This window comes from Gobius niger, assembly GCF_951799975.1.
Source record: "Gobius niger genome assembly, chromosome: 1".
In the NCBI taxonomy this organism is placed as follows: Eukaryota; Metazoa; Chordata; class Actinopteri; order Gobiiformes; family Gobiidae; genus Gobius; species Gobius niger.
The window spans coordinates 1,880,970-1,896,584 of record NC_136852.1 but is presented as its reverse complement, the minus strand read 5'-3'; the positions used below and the strand labels follow the sequence as shown (position 1 = coordinate 1,896,584).

The 15,615-nt window shown below is 43.1% G+C and overlaps 1 protein-coding gene across 1 annotated transcript; it reads right to left on the bottom strand.

The window, feature by feature from the left end:
• Positions 1 to 246: 246 nt before the first annotated feature.
• Positions 247 to 15,530, bottom strand: shkbp1 (SH3KBP1 binding protein 1). Its single transcript, XM_079563057.1, has 16 exons — positions 15,337 to 15,530; positions 13,277 to 13,330; positions 13,064 to 13,109; positions 12,811 to 12,943; positions 11,534 to 11,614; positions 9,259 to 9,517; positions 8,989 to 9,179; positions 8,733 to 8,848; positions 6,696 to 6,783; positions 6,501 to 6,617; positions 5,915 to 6,085; positions 4,580 to 4,735; positions 2,358 to 2,454; positions 1,943 to 2,127; positions 1,617 to 1,719; positions 247 to 914 (listed from the first exon to the last, which is right to left on the bottom strand). The coding sequence occupies exons 1-16, from the start codon at positions 15,390 to 15,392 to the stop codon at positions 440 to 442; spliced, it is 2,328 nt and encodes a 775-aa protein (XP_079419183.1). The 5' UTR covers positions 15,393 to 15,530; the 3' UTR covers positions 247 to 439.
• Between the last annotated feature and the right edge of the window lie 85 nt (positions 15,531 to 15,615).

The window sequence follows — 15,615 nt, the reverse complement described above, 5'->3', positions numbered from 1 at the left end:
AGCGGGAAAAGAACTCTTTCACCGACTGCACGTATGGAATGCTAACGCTAATGCTAACGTTAGCTTGTTTTTCTCTTCTACTGGACAATCTGCTGTGTCAACATTCTTATATAGACATTCTTACCCTCTTACCCTCCGCATTTGCTCCAGTTCGGCTTTACCCCAATCTGAAAACCTCTCGATTCATCGCTCTTCAGTCGTGCTTTTGGTCTCTTTGTTGTTGCCACTTCTTTGTTGCGTTTTCATCCTTATTTCTGTCGCTATTTTGACAATTTTTTCAGGGAGCTTTTAGATTTGGGTAAAGCCAAACTGGAGAGAATGTGCTGGGTTCAGGTGGGGGTTAAGAGGTTTCGGACTCTGTTTAATGGCGTCCATGACAGAGCTCCTCCCCCTCGCTCCCCAGTCTCCGCCCATGTCTAAAGGTCTGGTTTTGACCGGTTCAGAAGCTGGTCTCATTGAGTGGCGGCTTGGGGCTGGTGGAGGCGGGGCTGTCGGGGCTGTGTGGCGTCGCCGCGGCTGCAGCGGCGGGCGAGGGGGTGTGGCCCGGGGGCGAGGCGGGCGTGGCTCTGCGGTGCGGCGGAGACGTAGCCAGGGAGTGCCGGTTTCCGGGTGACGGCGGCGGGAAGGACGCGGGCGGCGGCCTCAGTCCAAACCTAGCCTCTGATTCGCTGCAGATGGCTAAGCTCCGCCTCCCCGGCTCCGGCCCCGCCCCCTCCTTGGCGAGCTCCTGGCAGCGCTCCACGAACCGCAGCGGCCGTGGGCTCGGTCTGGGACTGGGCCTGGACTGGGGGACGGGGGGCGGAGCATGACGGGGGAGGGAGCCAATCAGAGAGCAGGACGAGCCCGACGCCGAAGCTCCTCCGCCTCTGGAGTGTGGACGCTCGGGTCGGAGGTCACCGAACTGCAACTGAAGACTGAACAGAGAGAGTCGTCATGACCACAGGGCTGCAACATGTTTGTTAGTGATGATGTCATCGCTCTACTTCTTGGTCAAATTCACTATGATGAGATTGAGCTGAAGTTAACAGACGACAGACTCTTTATAAACATCTGAGCACAGACATGTTACATTTACTCTGGATGTTGCTTTTCTGGTATTAATCATCAAAAACTATCTACATACACAATAGGACAATATATAAACTAGCAGTGACCCGGCCTCCACTAGTCTCCACATCTGATGATCTGAGATCATGAGTTATTACAAAAAATATATATATTTGAAATGGTTTAAACTTATTTTTAAAACAAATAAATTAAATGTAATACAAAATACCTTCTGTTACATGTAATATGCATACAGCCTTTCATATATCGACCTAGCGTTCTGTCTTCGAGGTTAGATTCCCCCACCTCCCAAATCCCACTTTAACCACAACATTGGCATTTGTAGAAAGTGGTGCTTTACTTTGGGCTACAAGTGGCAGGTTCGGCCCTTGGTCTTTTCACAATGAATAAATCGGCCTCCGCCAGGCAAACATGCCTGATCTAGAGTTTTATCATAGATCTGTGGTCATACACGTTTAGTACCTTTGAGGATATGTAGCATATATTCACTGTCATTGTCCTTCCGAGCAGAGTGAAGTACACAGGCGTGAGCGTGACGGAGCGAGTACCTGCAGGTGGAGGCGCGCGGCGTGCTGTCCGGAGTCCGGGTCAGAGCCAGGTCACACTGGTCCAGCAGCTCCAGCAGCTCCTCCTCAGTGGGACCTCCCAGAGCTGGAACCACACAGTCACCAACTGTTCAGCTCACATTTCACCTTGTCCTGATTTACTCTTACGTTAAAGTGACATAACCCTGTCTGTAATGCAGCATCGTCGTGGAAGAACTGATCAGAGCTTCAGCAGTAGAACAAACAACCACAGTGAAGGAGATTGACTCAAAACTGTGGCATCTAACTCCAGTTCAGTTTAAGGATGTGTCTCTAAACTCTGCTCTTACCTCTGATGTCCACCTTCCCGGCGATCTCCATGGCGGTGGTGAGGTCCCACATCTGGATGCTGCCGTTGGCGTGTCCGGAGAACAGATAGCGCCGCGCTCTGGAGCCGATGCGACTGGAGCCCTCGCACTCGTGCACCGTGAAGCAGGTGATGGACGTGCCATCCACCGAGCGCAACTCGCACACTCTGCAAACACAGGAGACTCCGGGGTGAGGCCTGGGCTGGGGAGTCACGGCTCCACAGGATTAAAAAACAAGGGCTGAAAGTAATGCACATTAGATGAAACACTGGGCTGTTTCTGGAGCCTTTACCTGTGAGTGGCACTGACTGGCACAAATGAACTACAGCTCATGAAACAGCGGTTTACATTAGGTCCTCACGTCAGCTTTTACAACGGCGGCCTAGTCCTGCTTTACCTCTTGCCGTTGGAGGACAGCCGGACGTAGAGTTTGTCGGTGTCCGGGACGACTCTCTGGATGAACACCTGCTGGTCGTCTCTCTCTCCGTACGGACCTGAGCAAAACACGCTACATCAGGATAAGATGACCTGAAGTGAATGTCCCGGTGTCCCTGGTCTGGCTTCAAACCCCCGCCTTAACCCAGCACATTTTCACCAGTTCTGCTTTACCCAAACCTAAAAGCCTACAGCTTTATAGGCCGGTGTAACGTGATCTAAGCTTTTTCCTCGTTATGATTAAGTTTTTGTCCTTTTTGGTTGCGTTTTCAATCATGATTATGTTGCTATTTTGACGTGTTTTGGTCACATTTTTGCGGCTTGTTCACAGTTACATTACACTCAAAAAAACTACGCCACAAAAAAGTGACAAAAAATGAAACAAAAACATTTACGTAAAGGATAATGTATTGAACGCAGGTCATTATCGGGAAAATAAGTATCGACAGTTCGAACCAGGATAATAAGCGGGACAGTGCCCTCTATACATTATCCCGCTTATTATATGGACATTTGCCAACTGAACACACACAACATAAACTTTATACACTTTTATGAAGGCGGAAAGGTTTATTTAATGACTTCCGCAGCAAATAGTAGTTGAAGGTGCAGTTGGAGGAATGGTGGTGAATCTCTGGGTAAGTTGAACGTCGGACTCCCGCTAACTTTACAAGCGGTTCCCCCAACTTCTCTCGCAGAGATGAGGACAGAGACAGTGCCCGCTACTACGTACGTGCGGAGTGATATGAAAAACCTGGATTACGAGCACGAACTCCGTCGCCATTGGCAGCGGTCATTCTTTTTTCAGAGGTTCCTCTATCAGAAAATATTGATGGGTAGAATGTTGGAAAATCCCATTCAAGTCAATGGAGTTTCTACTTGCATCGTGAAGAGCCGTATAATAAAACGTGATAACAAATAAAAAGAAGAAGCTTAGATAAGTTTTGCAGGTCTTAGCTTTCAAATGAGACATTACATTGGCCTACAGATTGTAAACTCTCCAGTCGAGAAGCTTAGAAGCTTTTAGATAGTGGATTAAAACTGCTCGGTTAAGGCGGGGATGGAGGTTAAAATAGCGACGCAAATACTGTTCAATAACATTCAATAACATTGGAGTTCTTTGATTTCTAACTGAAGAAAACTGAGTTACATTATATTTCATGATTGATGCAGCTGGTGTGATATTTCAGGATATGATGCACTTTTAGAACAAAGGTTTCATTTTTGTACCTGAGATTTGACAGCATCAAGTATCATTAGAGTCAATAATATCATTTATCGCGATACTTTCCTGCTTTAATATAATAACCTTTCTTTCCAAAGCTCTCTCTCTCTCTCGTAGAGTCGTATTGATATTATCATTAGAGCCTGTAACCTCTTAACTCCCACCTGAACGGATCCCATTTTCTCCAGGCTTTACCCTAATCAAAAAGCTTCTTGGGAAAAAAGCACCAAAACAGCCACAAAAAATGAGAAGAAAACAAGGATGTAAACGCAAAACAAAAAAGTGACAAAAATTCAACAAAAATGTGACAAAAACAACCGAAAAGTGACAAAAATTCTACAAAAATGTGACAAAAACTCAACCGAAAAGTGACAAAAATTCTACAAAAATGTGACAAAAAATCTACAAAAAAGTGACAAAAAATCAACAAAGATGTGACAAAAAAGTGACAAAAATTCTACAAAAAGAGACAAAAATTCTACAAAAAAGTGACAAAAATTCTACAAAAAAGTGACAAAAAATCTACAAAAATGTGACAAAAAATCAACCAATAATCTACAAAAATGTGACAAAAATTCAACCAAAAAGTGACAAAAATTCAATAAAAATGTGACAAAAAAGTGACAAAAAGTCTACAAAAATGTGACAAAAAATCTACAAAAAAGTGACAAAAATTCAACCAAAAAGTGACAAAAATTCTACAATAATGTGACAAAAACTCAACCAAAAAGTGACTAAAAAAAAAAAAAAAAAAAGTGACAAAAACTCAACAAAAATGTGGAAAAACAAATAGAGAAAAAAAAATACATAAAAAAGGAGACACAACACAGTAACAACGCGAGGAAAAAGATCAGTTTTGTGGGTCTTAGCTTTCAAAGGCGGGTGGTAAGAGGTTAATGTCCCCCATACTCCCCCCTCCCCAGTCCAGTCCGGTCTAGTTCATGTCCGGGTCCAGTTACCGATCTCGGTGCCGGCGCTGCAGCCGCCCTGGCCATCTCCCTCGTCCAGGCTCAGGATCTTGAAGGAGGTGAGGGGCGTGGAGCCGGGCTGGGTGGAGATCATCCCCCTGAAGCGCGTCACCGTCCAGGTCCGCACGTGGTTATTGTCTGCACAAACTGAGCACCAAACGGGAACAGAGTGAGCACCAAATGGGAACAAACTGAGCACCAAACGGGAACAAACTGAGCACCAAACGGGAACAAACTGAGCACCACAGGAACAAACTGAGCACCACAGGAACAAACTGAGCACCACAGGAACAAACTGAGCACCACAGGAACAAACTGAGCACCACAGGAACAAACTGAGCACCACAGGAACAAACTGAGCACCACAGGAACAAACTGAGAACCACAGAAACAAACTGAGCACCAAACTGAGCACCACAGGAACAAACTGAGCACCACAGGAACAAACTGAGCACCAATATATATATGTAATGCCACAAATGCAAAAGAAAACTGCGCATATTTCTTTTCTCAACATTCGCAAACATTCCGTAAAATAAATTAATGGGGGGAAAATGTGTGAATTCAAAAGCAAGAGGGAAATACCAAATGTTTTGAGTAATTATTTAAGATTCTAGATGAATTTAGTCGTCTTTACATTTATAATATTTATTATAATCACACTTAAAGCAGTACTAAGTAACTCTTCCCCCTAGAGGCCATAAGCGCAACTGCAGGTGTAGTAGCAAGTTACGGTTTTTTAACTTATTAATTGTCTTGGGGAGTAAATACTACGCCGACAGGAAAGGCGAAGGGAGAGAGGGTTACAGTGCATCCAATTATACAATGGAAATATTTCTTTTCACTCAAACCTGGCTGTAAATACTGTTTAAAGTGACGTTAGCCCGCAGTTAGCTTTGCCCGTTAGCATGTTAGCTTCTTCATGATTCCATTAGTGTGTATTGCTTTCTCCGGACCGGTGGCAGTGAAGTTGCAAACATGGTTTTCTGTCCAGAGACACCAGGGGGAGATGAAAGACCCTCCAATCATCCCATTAACACTTGTATTACCCCCACAGGGACTACGGAAAGGATTTATTAAGGTAAACACGTTACTTAGTACTGCTTTAATCAAGGTCCTCTGCTTCATGGAGCTTCTCCCACATGAACAAAGCTCAGAGCTCCTCCTTCAACAGTGAATGATTTAAGGATCTTTCAAACTATGATTTTAGTTTCTTCTTTTCGTTTTTATTTTGTTTTACTTTAGTCGACGAAATTTGACATTTGAGTCAGTTTTAGTCTCACAAACAGCTTTAAGTGTAGTTCACACATTAACTCTGGACGGTACCTGAGATGAGGTGCTTCTCCGACAGCATGATCTTCGTGACTGGACTGCGGTGGACGGAGAAGGTCTGGAACAGCTGCGGTCCGGACCCCACGGTCTCCGGGTGCTGGACGATGACCCGCACCGTCCCCGAGCTCGTCCCGTACGCGATCTCGATCCAGTTCCCGCTGTCGCCTAGCAACAGACGAGGAAACAGGGTCTGAGGTAGCTGTGGCAGTATTGTCTTTAGACTCAGAAGGTTCATAGAAGCAAGAAAACTCTTAAAGGAACAGGCCACCGTTTTTACATACTGAGATATGTTCTTACCTTAGCTTTGACGAGTTCTTTAGGACCTGTCTGATCTATCTTGACCTGTTCTGGAGCTATAGAGGAGAGGGGGAGAGGCTAAATGCTAACGCCGTCTGCGCTGTGTTTACGTGACTGAAGGCACGGGAGAAGATCAGACAGGTCCTAAAGAACTCGTCAAAGCTAAGGTAAGAACATATCTCAGTATGGAAAAACGGTGGCCTATTCCTTTAATGGAAAAACTCTTCAGCAGAACGTTTGGGAATCCTGGAGGGACTGGTAGTAGTAGTATTTGCAGTAGTACTTGTCTTGGGGGTGAGGTACACGCTGAGGGCGGTGATGGCGTCCTCCGTGGGGTCTCTGTAGAGCTCGGTCACCAACAGGTCGTTGTCCTTCATCCTCAGAGGAAACTTCTGTACGTCTGAAACGACACAATGTCTCGGTTTAGGAAACAGTTACAGATGAAGAACACGGCTCTATCTGATGTTAAAGTTGTTACCGATGTAGTAAATGGCTCCGTTGTTGCAGCCCAGGATGAGCAGCGACCCCGCCGTGTCGTAGGAGCTGATGGGAACCACGTCCTGGTTCTGAAACAAACAGTGAACAGGATAAAGGACAAACACAGCTGTGGCTTTTGGGCCTCTCCGCTTGATATTTTAGAACTTGAATAGTTTCTGTAAATGGCAAAGACTGTGTTGGTTTGTCTCGATGTTTGGTATTGGCGTCCTCCGCAGTAAACAGTGGGGATTGTCTTACGCAAAGTACAAGTCACAAAAGCGGCAGTGGTTTTGTTAGGACGAGGTCGTATTTAAAATGTATTATTTATGTTTCTGTTCCTCCTGGAGATTGCAGGATGAATTGATCTAAATTAACCTCTTACCACCCGCCTAAACCAAATGCATTCTGTCCTCTTTTGGCTGTGGAACACCTCATTTGAAAGCTAAGACCCACAAAACTGATCTTTTTCCTCGCGTTGTTTTTTTTTCTTTTTTGTTGAATTTTTGTTGAATTTTTGTCACATTTTTGTTGAATTTTTGTGACATTTTTGTTGAATTTTTGTCGTTTTTGTGACATTTTTGTTGAATTATTGTCACATTTTCGTTGAATTTTTGTCACATTTTTGATGAATTTTTGTCACATTTTTGATGAATTTTTGTCACATTTTTGTTGAATTTTTGTCACATTTTTGTTTAATTTTTGTCACATTTGTGTTGAATTTTTGTCACATTTTTGTTGAATTTTTGTCACATTTTTGTTGATTTTTTGTCACATTTTTGTTTAATTTTTGTCACATTTTTGTTTAATTTTTGTCACATTTTTGTTTAATTTTTGTCACATCTTTGTTTAATTTTTGTCACATCTTTGTTGCGTTTACATCCTTGTTTTCTTCTCATTTTTTGTGGCTGTTTTGGTGCTTTTTTCCCCCAGAAGCTTTTTGATTAGGGTAAAGCCAATCTGGAGAAAATGGGGTCCGTTCAGGTGGGAGTTAAGAGGTTTAACACGCTGCCCTGAGAAACAGAGCAGCGCTAACTTTTTATTTTAATTACGGCCTTCAAACTTTTCCATCAAAGCGAAAATATACTGCAAATGACACAGAATATTCAGTTTAACTCTGGGCTGCACAATATGTCACCCAAAGAATTACAACTACAACAACTACAAAGTATCACATGATCACTGAGGTCGCCTTTTTTTTTTTTTTTCAAATACAGCTTAAACAAAAAGATTTGCACATTGCAACTTAAAAAAGAGCAAAAGTCCCATTTGATTCAAGCATTTCCTAATTTAGTAAAATGTTAGCATCAATATGGTCCTGATTTAAACTTAAACTTCTCATATGAAGCAGCCCTATGAGCCGCTGTTGCCATATTCACAAATCGATGTTGCTGTAAAATGCCGTTTGAGCAGAGCGGGTCAGAATGTGTCCCGTGACGGTTTACAGACTCTAACCTCTTAACTCCCCCTGAACTGAGAGGATCTTTGTCCTCACGTCATCAGATTATTATTTCTTTGTTGGGTATTAAACTCATTTTTGTAACTTTGTCATTTTTTCATGATTTTTTTAATCACATTTTTGTCACATTTTTGTCATTTTTTTTGTCAATTTTTTAATCACATTTTTTTCACATTTTTCTCATTGTTTGTCACATTTTTGTCCATTTTTTGTAATTTTTTGTCAAATTCTTATGACATTTTGTCACATTTTTGTAATTTTTTCGTCAATTTTGGTCAATTTCTTGTGACATTTTTGTGACATTTTTGCCACTTTCTCGTCAATTTTTTGTCACATTTCCATCATTGTTTTCGTCTCAGTTTTGTCGCTATTTTCACAGCTTTTTTCCAGAAGCTTTTGGATTGGGGTAAAGCCAAACTAGAGAAAATGTGCTCGGTTCAGGTGGGAGTTAAGGGGTTAAAGGACACTTACGTTTTATCTGTTACACAATAAAGTCCAGGAAATACTGACAGGAGCTGCCGCAGCAGAAGAAGAAGCGATCGGTGTGTTGCTGTAGGATTTGTGAGGACTTTTTCTCCATACCTGCCAGTGTTTGGTGACGGCGTTCCAGACTCCCACTCTGCCCGTGTGGCTGGTGGCGATCAGCTGGTTCCCGATGAAGAACAGCGCCTCCACAGGAACGTTCAGGCTGAAGACTCCTGGAAACACACGTGTATTTACTTCACCCTTGCCTTTGCCAGTGTTTAATCTCAGAATGATTGACTGCAACTACAGACTATGCTACACGGTGCTTATTTATTACAGAAGTAGGTGCAGTGAAGAGTATTTCGTGTCTGACCGATCTCGTTTCCGTTCCCGTCGGGGCAGATGGACCACAGGATGATCTCCGTGACCGAAGCCACAGCCACCATTTTGTCGTGTTCGCCCAGAGCTCCGCCCATCACTTTAGCGTTGAGCGCCACGCGGTCGATGAGCCAGTCGAGCCGCGGCGAGGTGAAGACGGTCTGCCAGCCCGTGGACTCCTTCACTCTGGAGCACAAAATATACACGAGCTTTCACAATGAAGAGAAAACTCAGACAGTTTGCTGAAAACCCGTCCGTGCTTCACCTGTAGCAGACGACGAACTGCGCGTAGGCCACGGCGATCCAGTTGTGGTGTCCGCAGATGATGCGCACGAGGCCGTGGTCGTGTGACTGCGAGGGGGCGGGGCGTTCCTCCGGGCCGCGTGGGCTCAGGATCCCGGCGTGCCCCAGGTTCGGAGGCATGGTGTTGCTGCGCCGCACCGCTCTCTCCACAGGGGGCGCTCTGCTCGACACGAACTGGGAGCCGGCGACGCTGTGGCGGTTCCGGCGCTTCAGCGGGTAAACTGCACAAAGCGAACACAGCAGGTCAAGGGTTTATTTATTAAAGGGGCATTTTATACTCACTACTGCCACCTCAGATCTTATTCGTAACTGCAGCTTCTATCAACATGTTTCTGAGTGACAGTGCAGGATTTTAGAGACAGTTGTGGTGAACAGGTCTGAGCTTATTCTACACATTAGGACATGGAGGAACATGTAGGGGGAGGAAAATACCTTTAACATTTTTAAACTCTGTATAGTCCCTTTAAGAACTGAGACAGAAATCAGCAAGTTTTCTCCCTAAACATTTTTCATATCGAAATGTGTAAAAAGTCATGTGTCTGAAGTTTATAAACCAGATGCCAATTACTGAAGTGTTAAAGGGACTATATAGTGTTTAAAAAAAAAAAAAATGATGTATGTTCCTCCCTGTCCTAATGTGTAGAATGAGGCCAGACCTGTTCATCACAACTGCCTCTAAAATCCTGCACTGTCACTCAGAAAGTTGTTACTTCGGCCCTCATGTACAAGCTTAATATAGAAGGTGCAGTTACACGTATGACCTGAGGTGGCAGTAGTGAGCACAAAATGGCCAACTTGCATCGAGCCTCTTTAATATGAGTAGGGTCTCTCTGTGGCCTGCAAGACAGGTATGGTATGGATTATGCGAGCCTAAACCTGTCCTAGGTCCTAATCTTAAAATCCTTGATTTCTAATGCCTAATCTTAGGGATCACGGTTTCCAGCCTGATTGTTTGAGGGGACATTTTGAGCATAAACCTCTTGTACGTCAGCGGTTATGTCGTGGAGCGTGCATTGCTTTGTGGTGTCATGTTACGCAATATCACTTCACGAAACGCCTCTGTCTTGCAGGCCACAGACAGATACACTTGTTTAATATTTAAAAGTGCACTAACACAAAATGAAACAAACTGCTGTGTAACTGAAAAACAAAGGGATGATGATAAAAACGCTCCGACACAAGTACTGAAAGTATTGGCGATCCGATCTGATATTTTGTCCCAGGCCTAGAGATGACATTTTAGTTTCACATAGAGTTTATTCAAAAACTACAGAAGATCCAGAATCCCTCTGCAAATCTTTGTTACTAATTTGTCACATAATAAAAAAATATAGAATTTATGCAAATGTTTACAAAACTACAAATCTAAAAAAAAAGAAACTTTCAGATTTTAGTTTTTTTCTTTAATGAAAACATAAAATGACAGAAAACTAATGGTCATCCTCATATTTATATCAGTAAATCTACAGCAAATCTTTTTCCGTATTCATCTGCAGCTCTATCATGACTGGTTCACAGAAAATATAGGCTTTTTTCCCTCTCACAGCCTATGCCTGATTTTGATGTGAAATCATTCAATTAATTATATATATAAATGATATATTTTACTTCATATTTATGTCAGTAATCTACTGCTCAAGTTTTCAAGTTTGATTTGCACAGTCTTCCCATACATTGTTTCTTATTGCCCAAATGAGAGGAGCGAGGCCTCATATCTCCCTCTTTTATTTTAGAATTCACTGTCAAACTAAAAATAATAGGTTTTCTCGTTTTGGGCATTGTTTTGGCTTATTTTCTTTGTCCTCAATAACTGTTCCTCCGGTGTTTGAAAACTGTTGAAACACTAGAGCCTCTGCCCCTCCTCATGTCCACATGTAGCAGAGACAAAGGTGTTTTGATGCAGGACTAAAGCTCAGTGAGATCAGGCTGTGTTTGTTGCCACATGAAAATAAATGACCTTGGCCCCTCCCATAACGACCCAGACCACTTTACACTAAAGACACTTGAAACACAAACTTAATGACCTAAATGAACCGGTCTCAAGTGAACCGAACTGGTCTAGTGCTGTCGAAATGGGCCTTTAGTGCTGCTTTAAATGCACCAGGCTTATAAAACAATGTATACTACATAATACAAAAAGGATTCAGTGTCAGGCCTGATGAGAGTCTCGTATTAGTTTAGCAGTTTATGTTTCAGTCGTGTCTTGTGCAGTTGGGCGTGTGACTGCGGCGTGTTACCAGGAGGGGGCAGGTATCCGTTGAACAGCACATTTCCACAGGACGAGCGGTCCAGTTCATCGCACAGCTGCAGCTTCCGCACTGAAACCGACAGACGAGAAGACGTCAGACCCACAATCAGCCCCACGCATCGGACGGCCACATGCGGCTAAAATAAGCTTTAAACACTCCCAAAATCACACCTGTCCATTGTCACGCAGAGAAGAGCAAAGGAAAGAAAACAGAGAAGAGCAAAGGAAAGAAAACAGAGAAGAGCAAAGGAAAGAAAACAGAGAAGAGAAAGGGAAAGAAAACAGAAAAGAAAAGGAAAGAAAACAGAGAAGAGAAAATGAAAGAAAACAGAGAAGAGAAAAGGAAAGAAAACAGAGAAGAGCAAAGGAAAGAAAACAGAGAAGAGCAAAGGAAAGAAAACAGAGAAGAGAAAAGGAAAGAAAACAGAGAAGAGAAAAGGAAAGAAAACAGAGAAGAGCAAAGGAAAGAAAACAGAGAAGAGCAAAGAAAGAAAACAGAAAAGAAAAGGAAAGAAAATAGAGAAGAGCAAAGGAATGAAACAGAGAAGAGCAAAAGAAAGAAAATAGAGAAGAGCAGAGGAAAGAAAACAGAGAAGAGCAAAGGAAAGAAAACAGAGAAGAGAAAAGAAAACAGAATAGAAAAGGAAAGAAAGCAGAGAAGAGCAAAGGAAAGAAAACAGAGGAGAAAAGGAAAGAAAACAGAGAAGAGGAAATGAAAGAAAATAGAGAAGAGCAAAGGAAAGAAAACAGAGAAGAGCAGAGGAAAGAAAACAGAGAAGAGCAGAGGAAAGAAAACAGAAGAGAAAAGGAAAGAAAACAGAGAAGAGCAAAGGAAAGAAAACAGAAGAGAAAGGGAAAGAAAACAGAGAAGAGCAAAGGAAAGAAAACAGAGAAGAGAAAAGAAAACAGAGAAGAGCAAAGGAAAGAAAACAGAGAAGAGAAAAGAAAACAGAATAGAAAAGGAAAGAAAGCAGAGAAGAGCAAAGGAAAGAAAACAGAGGAGAAAAGAAAACAGAATAGAAAAGGAAAGAAAACAGAGAAGAGCAAAGGAAAGAAAACAGAAGAGAAAGGGAAAGAAAACAGAGAAGAGCAAAGGAAATAAAACAGTTTGTCATTTAAAATAGAGATTTTTCAGAAGGATTAGGCTACATTTAACAATATCTGCACATAAATAACCCCTGACTGTAAAGTGCTTCCCTCATAAACTTCAAATGAATGTTGTCTGAATGGCGTTGGCGTTTTATTGCCGTTTGGCTGATGTCAGACCTAGCGGGGTGATGCCGTAGAACTCGGCCTCGTGCAGCAGCTGTTGGACGCTGAGGGAACGCGGCTGCAGCTCTTTGGTTCTGAGGAAGTTCAGGATCGGAGCGAACAGCGACGGGTCTCTGTCGATGAAGATCTGAGGGATACAAACAGGAAATCAGAAAAGTGCAAAGATCTGACCCGTCCCATCTCTGTTCAACACTGCAGGACAACGGGAGGGCATCTCAGGCACGAGTCGGTAAAATAAGACACTCACAGCTCCTGTCTCGTCCTTCAGAGTGGAGATCCGGCCGCTCAGCAAACTGCAAAACCATGACCAATCATATCAGTGTTAATCATCCAATGACATCAAGTCGGTGTAATATTTTATCTGATTACACCTCAAAACAACAACAAGGCGGCGGTCATAGAGCAAATCTGTATTCCAGACAAAAAATTACTTTGTTTTCATTTCAGATCTGTGACAGACCTGGAGAAGAAGGAGTCTGGGACCCAGGTGAGCGTCTGTCGGGACGTGCTGAACCTGAAACACACCCACAAGCTGTTACAAACAAACCCGCTCTGGTCAGACATCCCAGGAAATCGGCAAGTTCTTAAGTTATAGAAAACTTATAGAGAATTACTTTCATTTGTTTCACTCATGTTTTACTGTAACTATGTTTTCATGTAACCTTTTTTCAGTCCCATAGCACCAGTCTATATCACACTACAATGATGACAAACCTTCTGCTGGTCTGTAAATGCAGTAAATTAGAACAACTGCCTTGTACAAAATGTCTCTCTCAAAATGGCTGTAGCGAATGTCTTGAAATAGGCCTCTGTCTCTTTAAGAACCTCTGAGCCTTTAGACACGCCCCCTCCACACGCTGTCTGTGGCATCAGTGGGGAGGGGGTTCTGCTGAGGAGCAGTGGTTGGTTACTCGGCTGGTGACGAAAGCTCGGAGGCGTCTCCAGGAGGTGGGGGCGTTCCTAGGAGGACTCAGGCAAACCTATCCCTAAAATGGCCGCCATCAGAGTTTTTACAGATTACTCAAAAATACGTGAATGTGCCAAGGCAACACTTCAGGCATGTTTTTAATGAGGGAGTGACATAATAACATGATGTAAAGCTTGAAAAAGTCCATTTTGCATAATACCCCCCCTTTAAGAGAATTTGGCCATGAACTGACACTGGGATAAGATGTAGTATAACGCTTTGCACCAGTAGATTATGTGCCAAGGACAGACTATATCAGTCTATCAGTACCATGTTTACCAAACATGGTAAATGGTCTCAACTGGTCACTGTCGCTTTTCCACCTACATTAGGCACTCAAAGCACTTTACGGCAAAGATCCACTCACCCATTCATACTCTCATTCATACACCAATGTACGCAGACACTGTGGGTGAAGTGTCTTGCCCAAGGACACAACGACAGTGTGCACTTTCAGGAGCTGGAAATCGAGACGACCCGCTCAACCATCTGCGCCACTGTCGCCCCTCATCAACATCAACACATCATGTACTGCATGCTCAAACGCGTCATATAGCATATAAATACAATCTGTAGAAAGAGAGGACATGGGAGGTACGTTACAATGCCTCTCCTGAACTTCTGGGCACTGTCATCAATAAATCTGGCTCTAGACAGATTACTGCCGCCTCGCTTGGTTTGATTTTTCAACTTCGACACAGTTAATCCAACGTAAAAGGTTTTATTATTTTTCATACATGTTTGAAAAATCATATTTTTAGCTCTTTAAAACCTATATGGGCTGTATTATCATCGTCATCATTATTATCATTATTATTTAAAAAAAATACAACATATAAAATCGTTTTTACGGTGTTAAGAACATCACAAAAAGCCTGAATAATAATGATTCAACCATTTATCGAAACTGTCACTGTCAATTTTTCAATCTTGGAATAAACTGTTACCCTCTTAACCCCCACCATAACCGAGTGCATTTTCTCCAGTTCAGCTTTACCCAAATCTAAAAGCTTCTCGACTGGAGAGCAACAGTGTAACGCCTCATTTGAAAGCTAAGACTTACAAAACTCATCTAAATGGAGCTTTGGATTTTCGTCACATTTTTGCCAATTTTTTTAGTCTCTTTTTCACCACTCTTTTGTTGCATTTACAGCCTCGTTTTCGTCGCTATTTTGACCATTTTAACCAAGAAGCGTTTAGATTTGGGTAAAGCCAAACTGCAGAAAAAGTGCTCGGTTCAGGTGGGGGTTAAGAGGTTAAACACGTAATCCAGGTTAAATCACGTCACGTAGATTAGCGATGCCGACACAACAACCTGACACGGTTTAGATTTTAACAGCATAAATCAACATTAAAACCCCATTCTCGAGTAAAAACACATTTTTTAATATAATAAAAGTTATATTCTATGTAATAATACCAGTCACAAACGTTTAAACCCCACTTGTCCTACTTTTATCCCCCTGTAAGCCTTTTCCGTTGGCTAGCTGCAGTTAGCCGGGGCTAGCCGATGCTACACCGACTCTCTGTGAAAACCTGTCCGCTCTCCTCACCTCTTTCCCCCGACGTTCAGGTGGATGATGTCTCCGCTCCTCCCGGGACTGGCCATCCTCCCCGCGGTCCGTCCCTCCCGTTTATTCAGTGCTTTTGTCGGTTTTTACTCCATTATTTGGCAGGTTTTGGCGCAGGCTGTTGTTGTGGAGCAGCGGCTTCCGGGGCTCAGCGGGAGGCAAAGCCCGGACCGGAGTCTCCATCGTGGGGCTGGAGAGGGAGCGAACACCCGGAGCAGGAGCCGATGGATCTGGATCAGATGGTGGAGACTGAGCGTGCAC

What these genes read in the sequence shown, in the direction of transcription:
- shkbp1 (XM_079563057.1), bottom strand. Translation starts at nt 15,392, where the DNA reads ATGGCCAGTCCCGGGAGGAGCGGAGACATCATCCACCTGAACGTCGGG. An exon ending in CAGCGCCGGCACCGAGATCG is followed by an intron (nt 2,455 to 4,579) that starts GTAACTGGACCC and finishes TGTTTTGCTCAG; the next exon opens with GTCCGTACGGAGAGAGAGAC. An exon ending in CGGGAAGGTGGACATCAGAG is followed by an intron (nt 1,720 to 1,942) that starts GTAAGAGCAGAG and finishes GTGTGGTTCCAG; the next exon opens with CTCTGGGAGGTCCCACTGAG.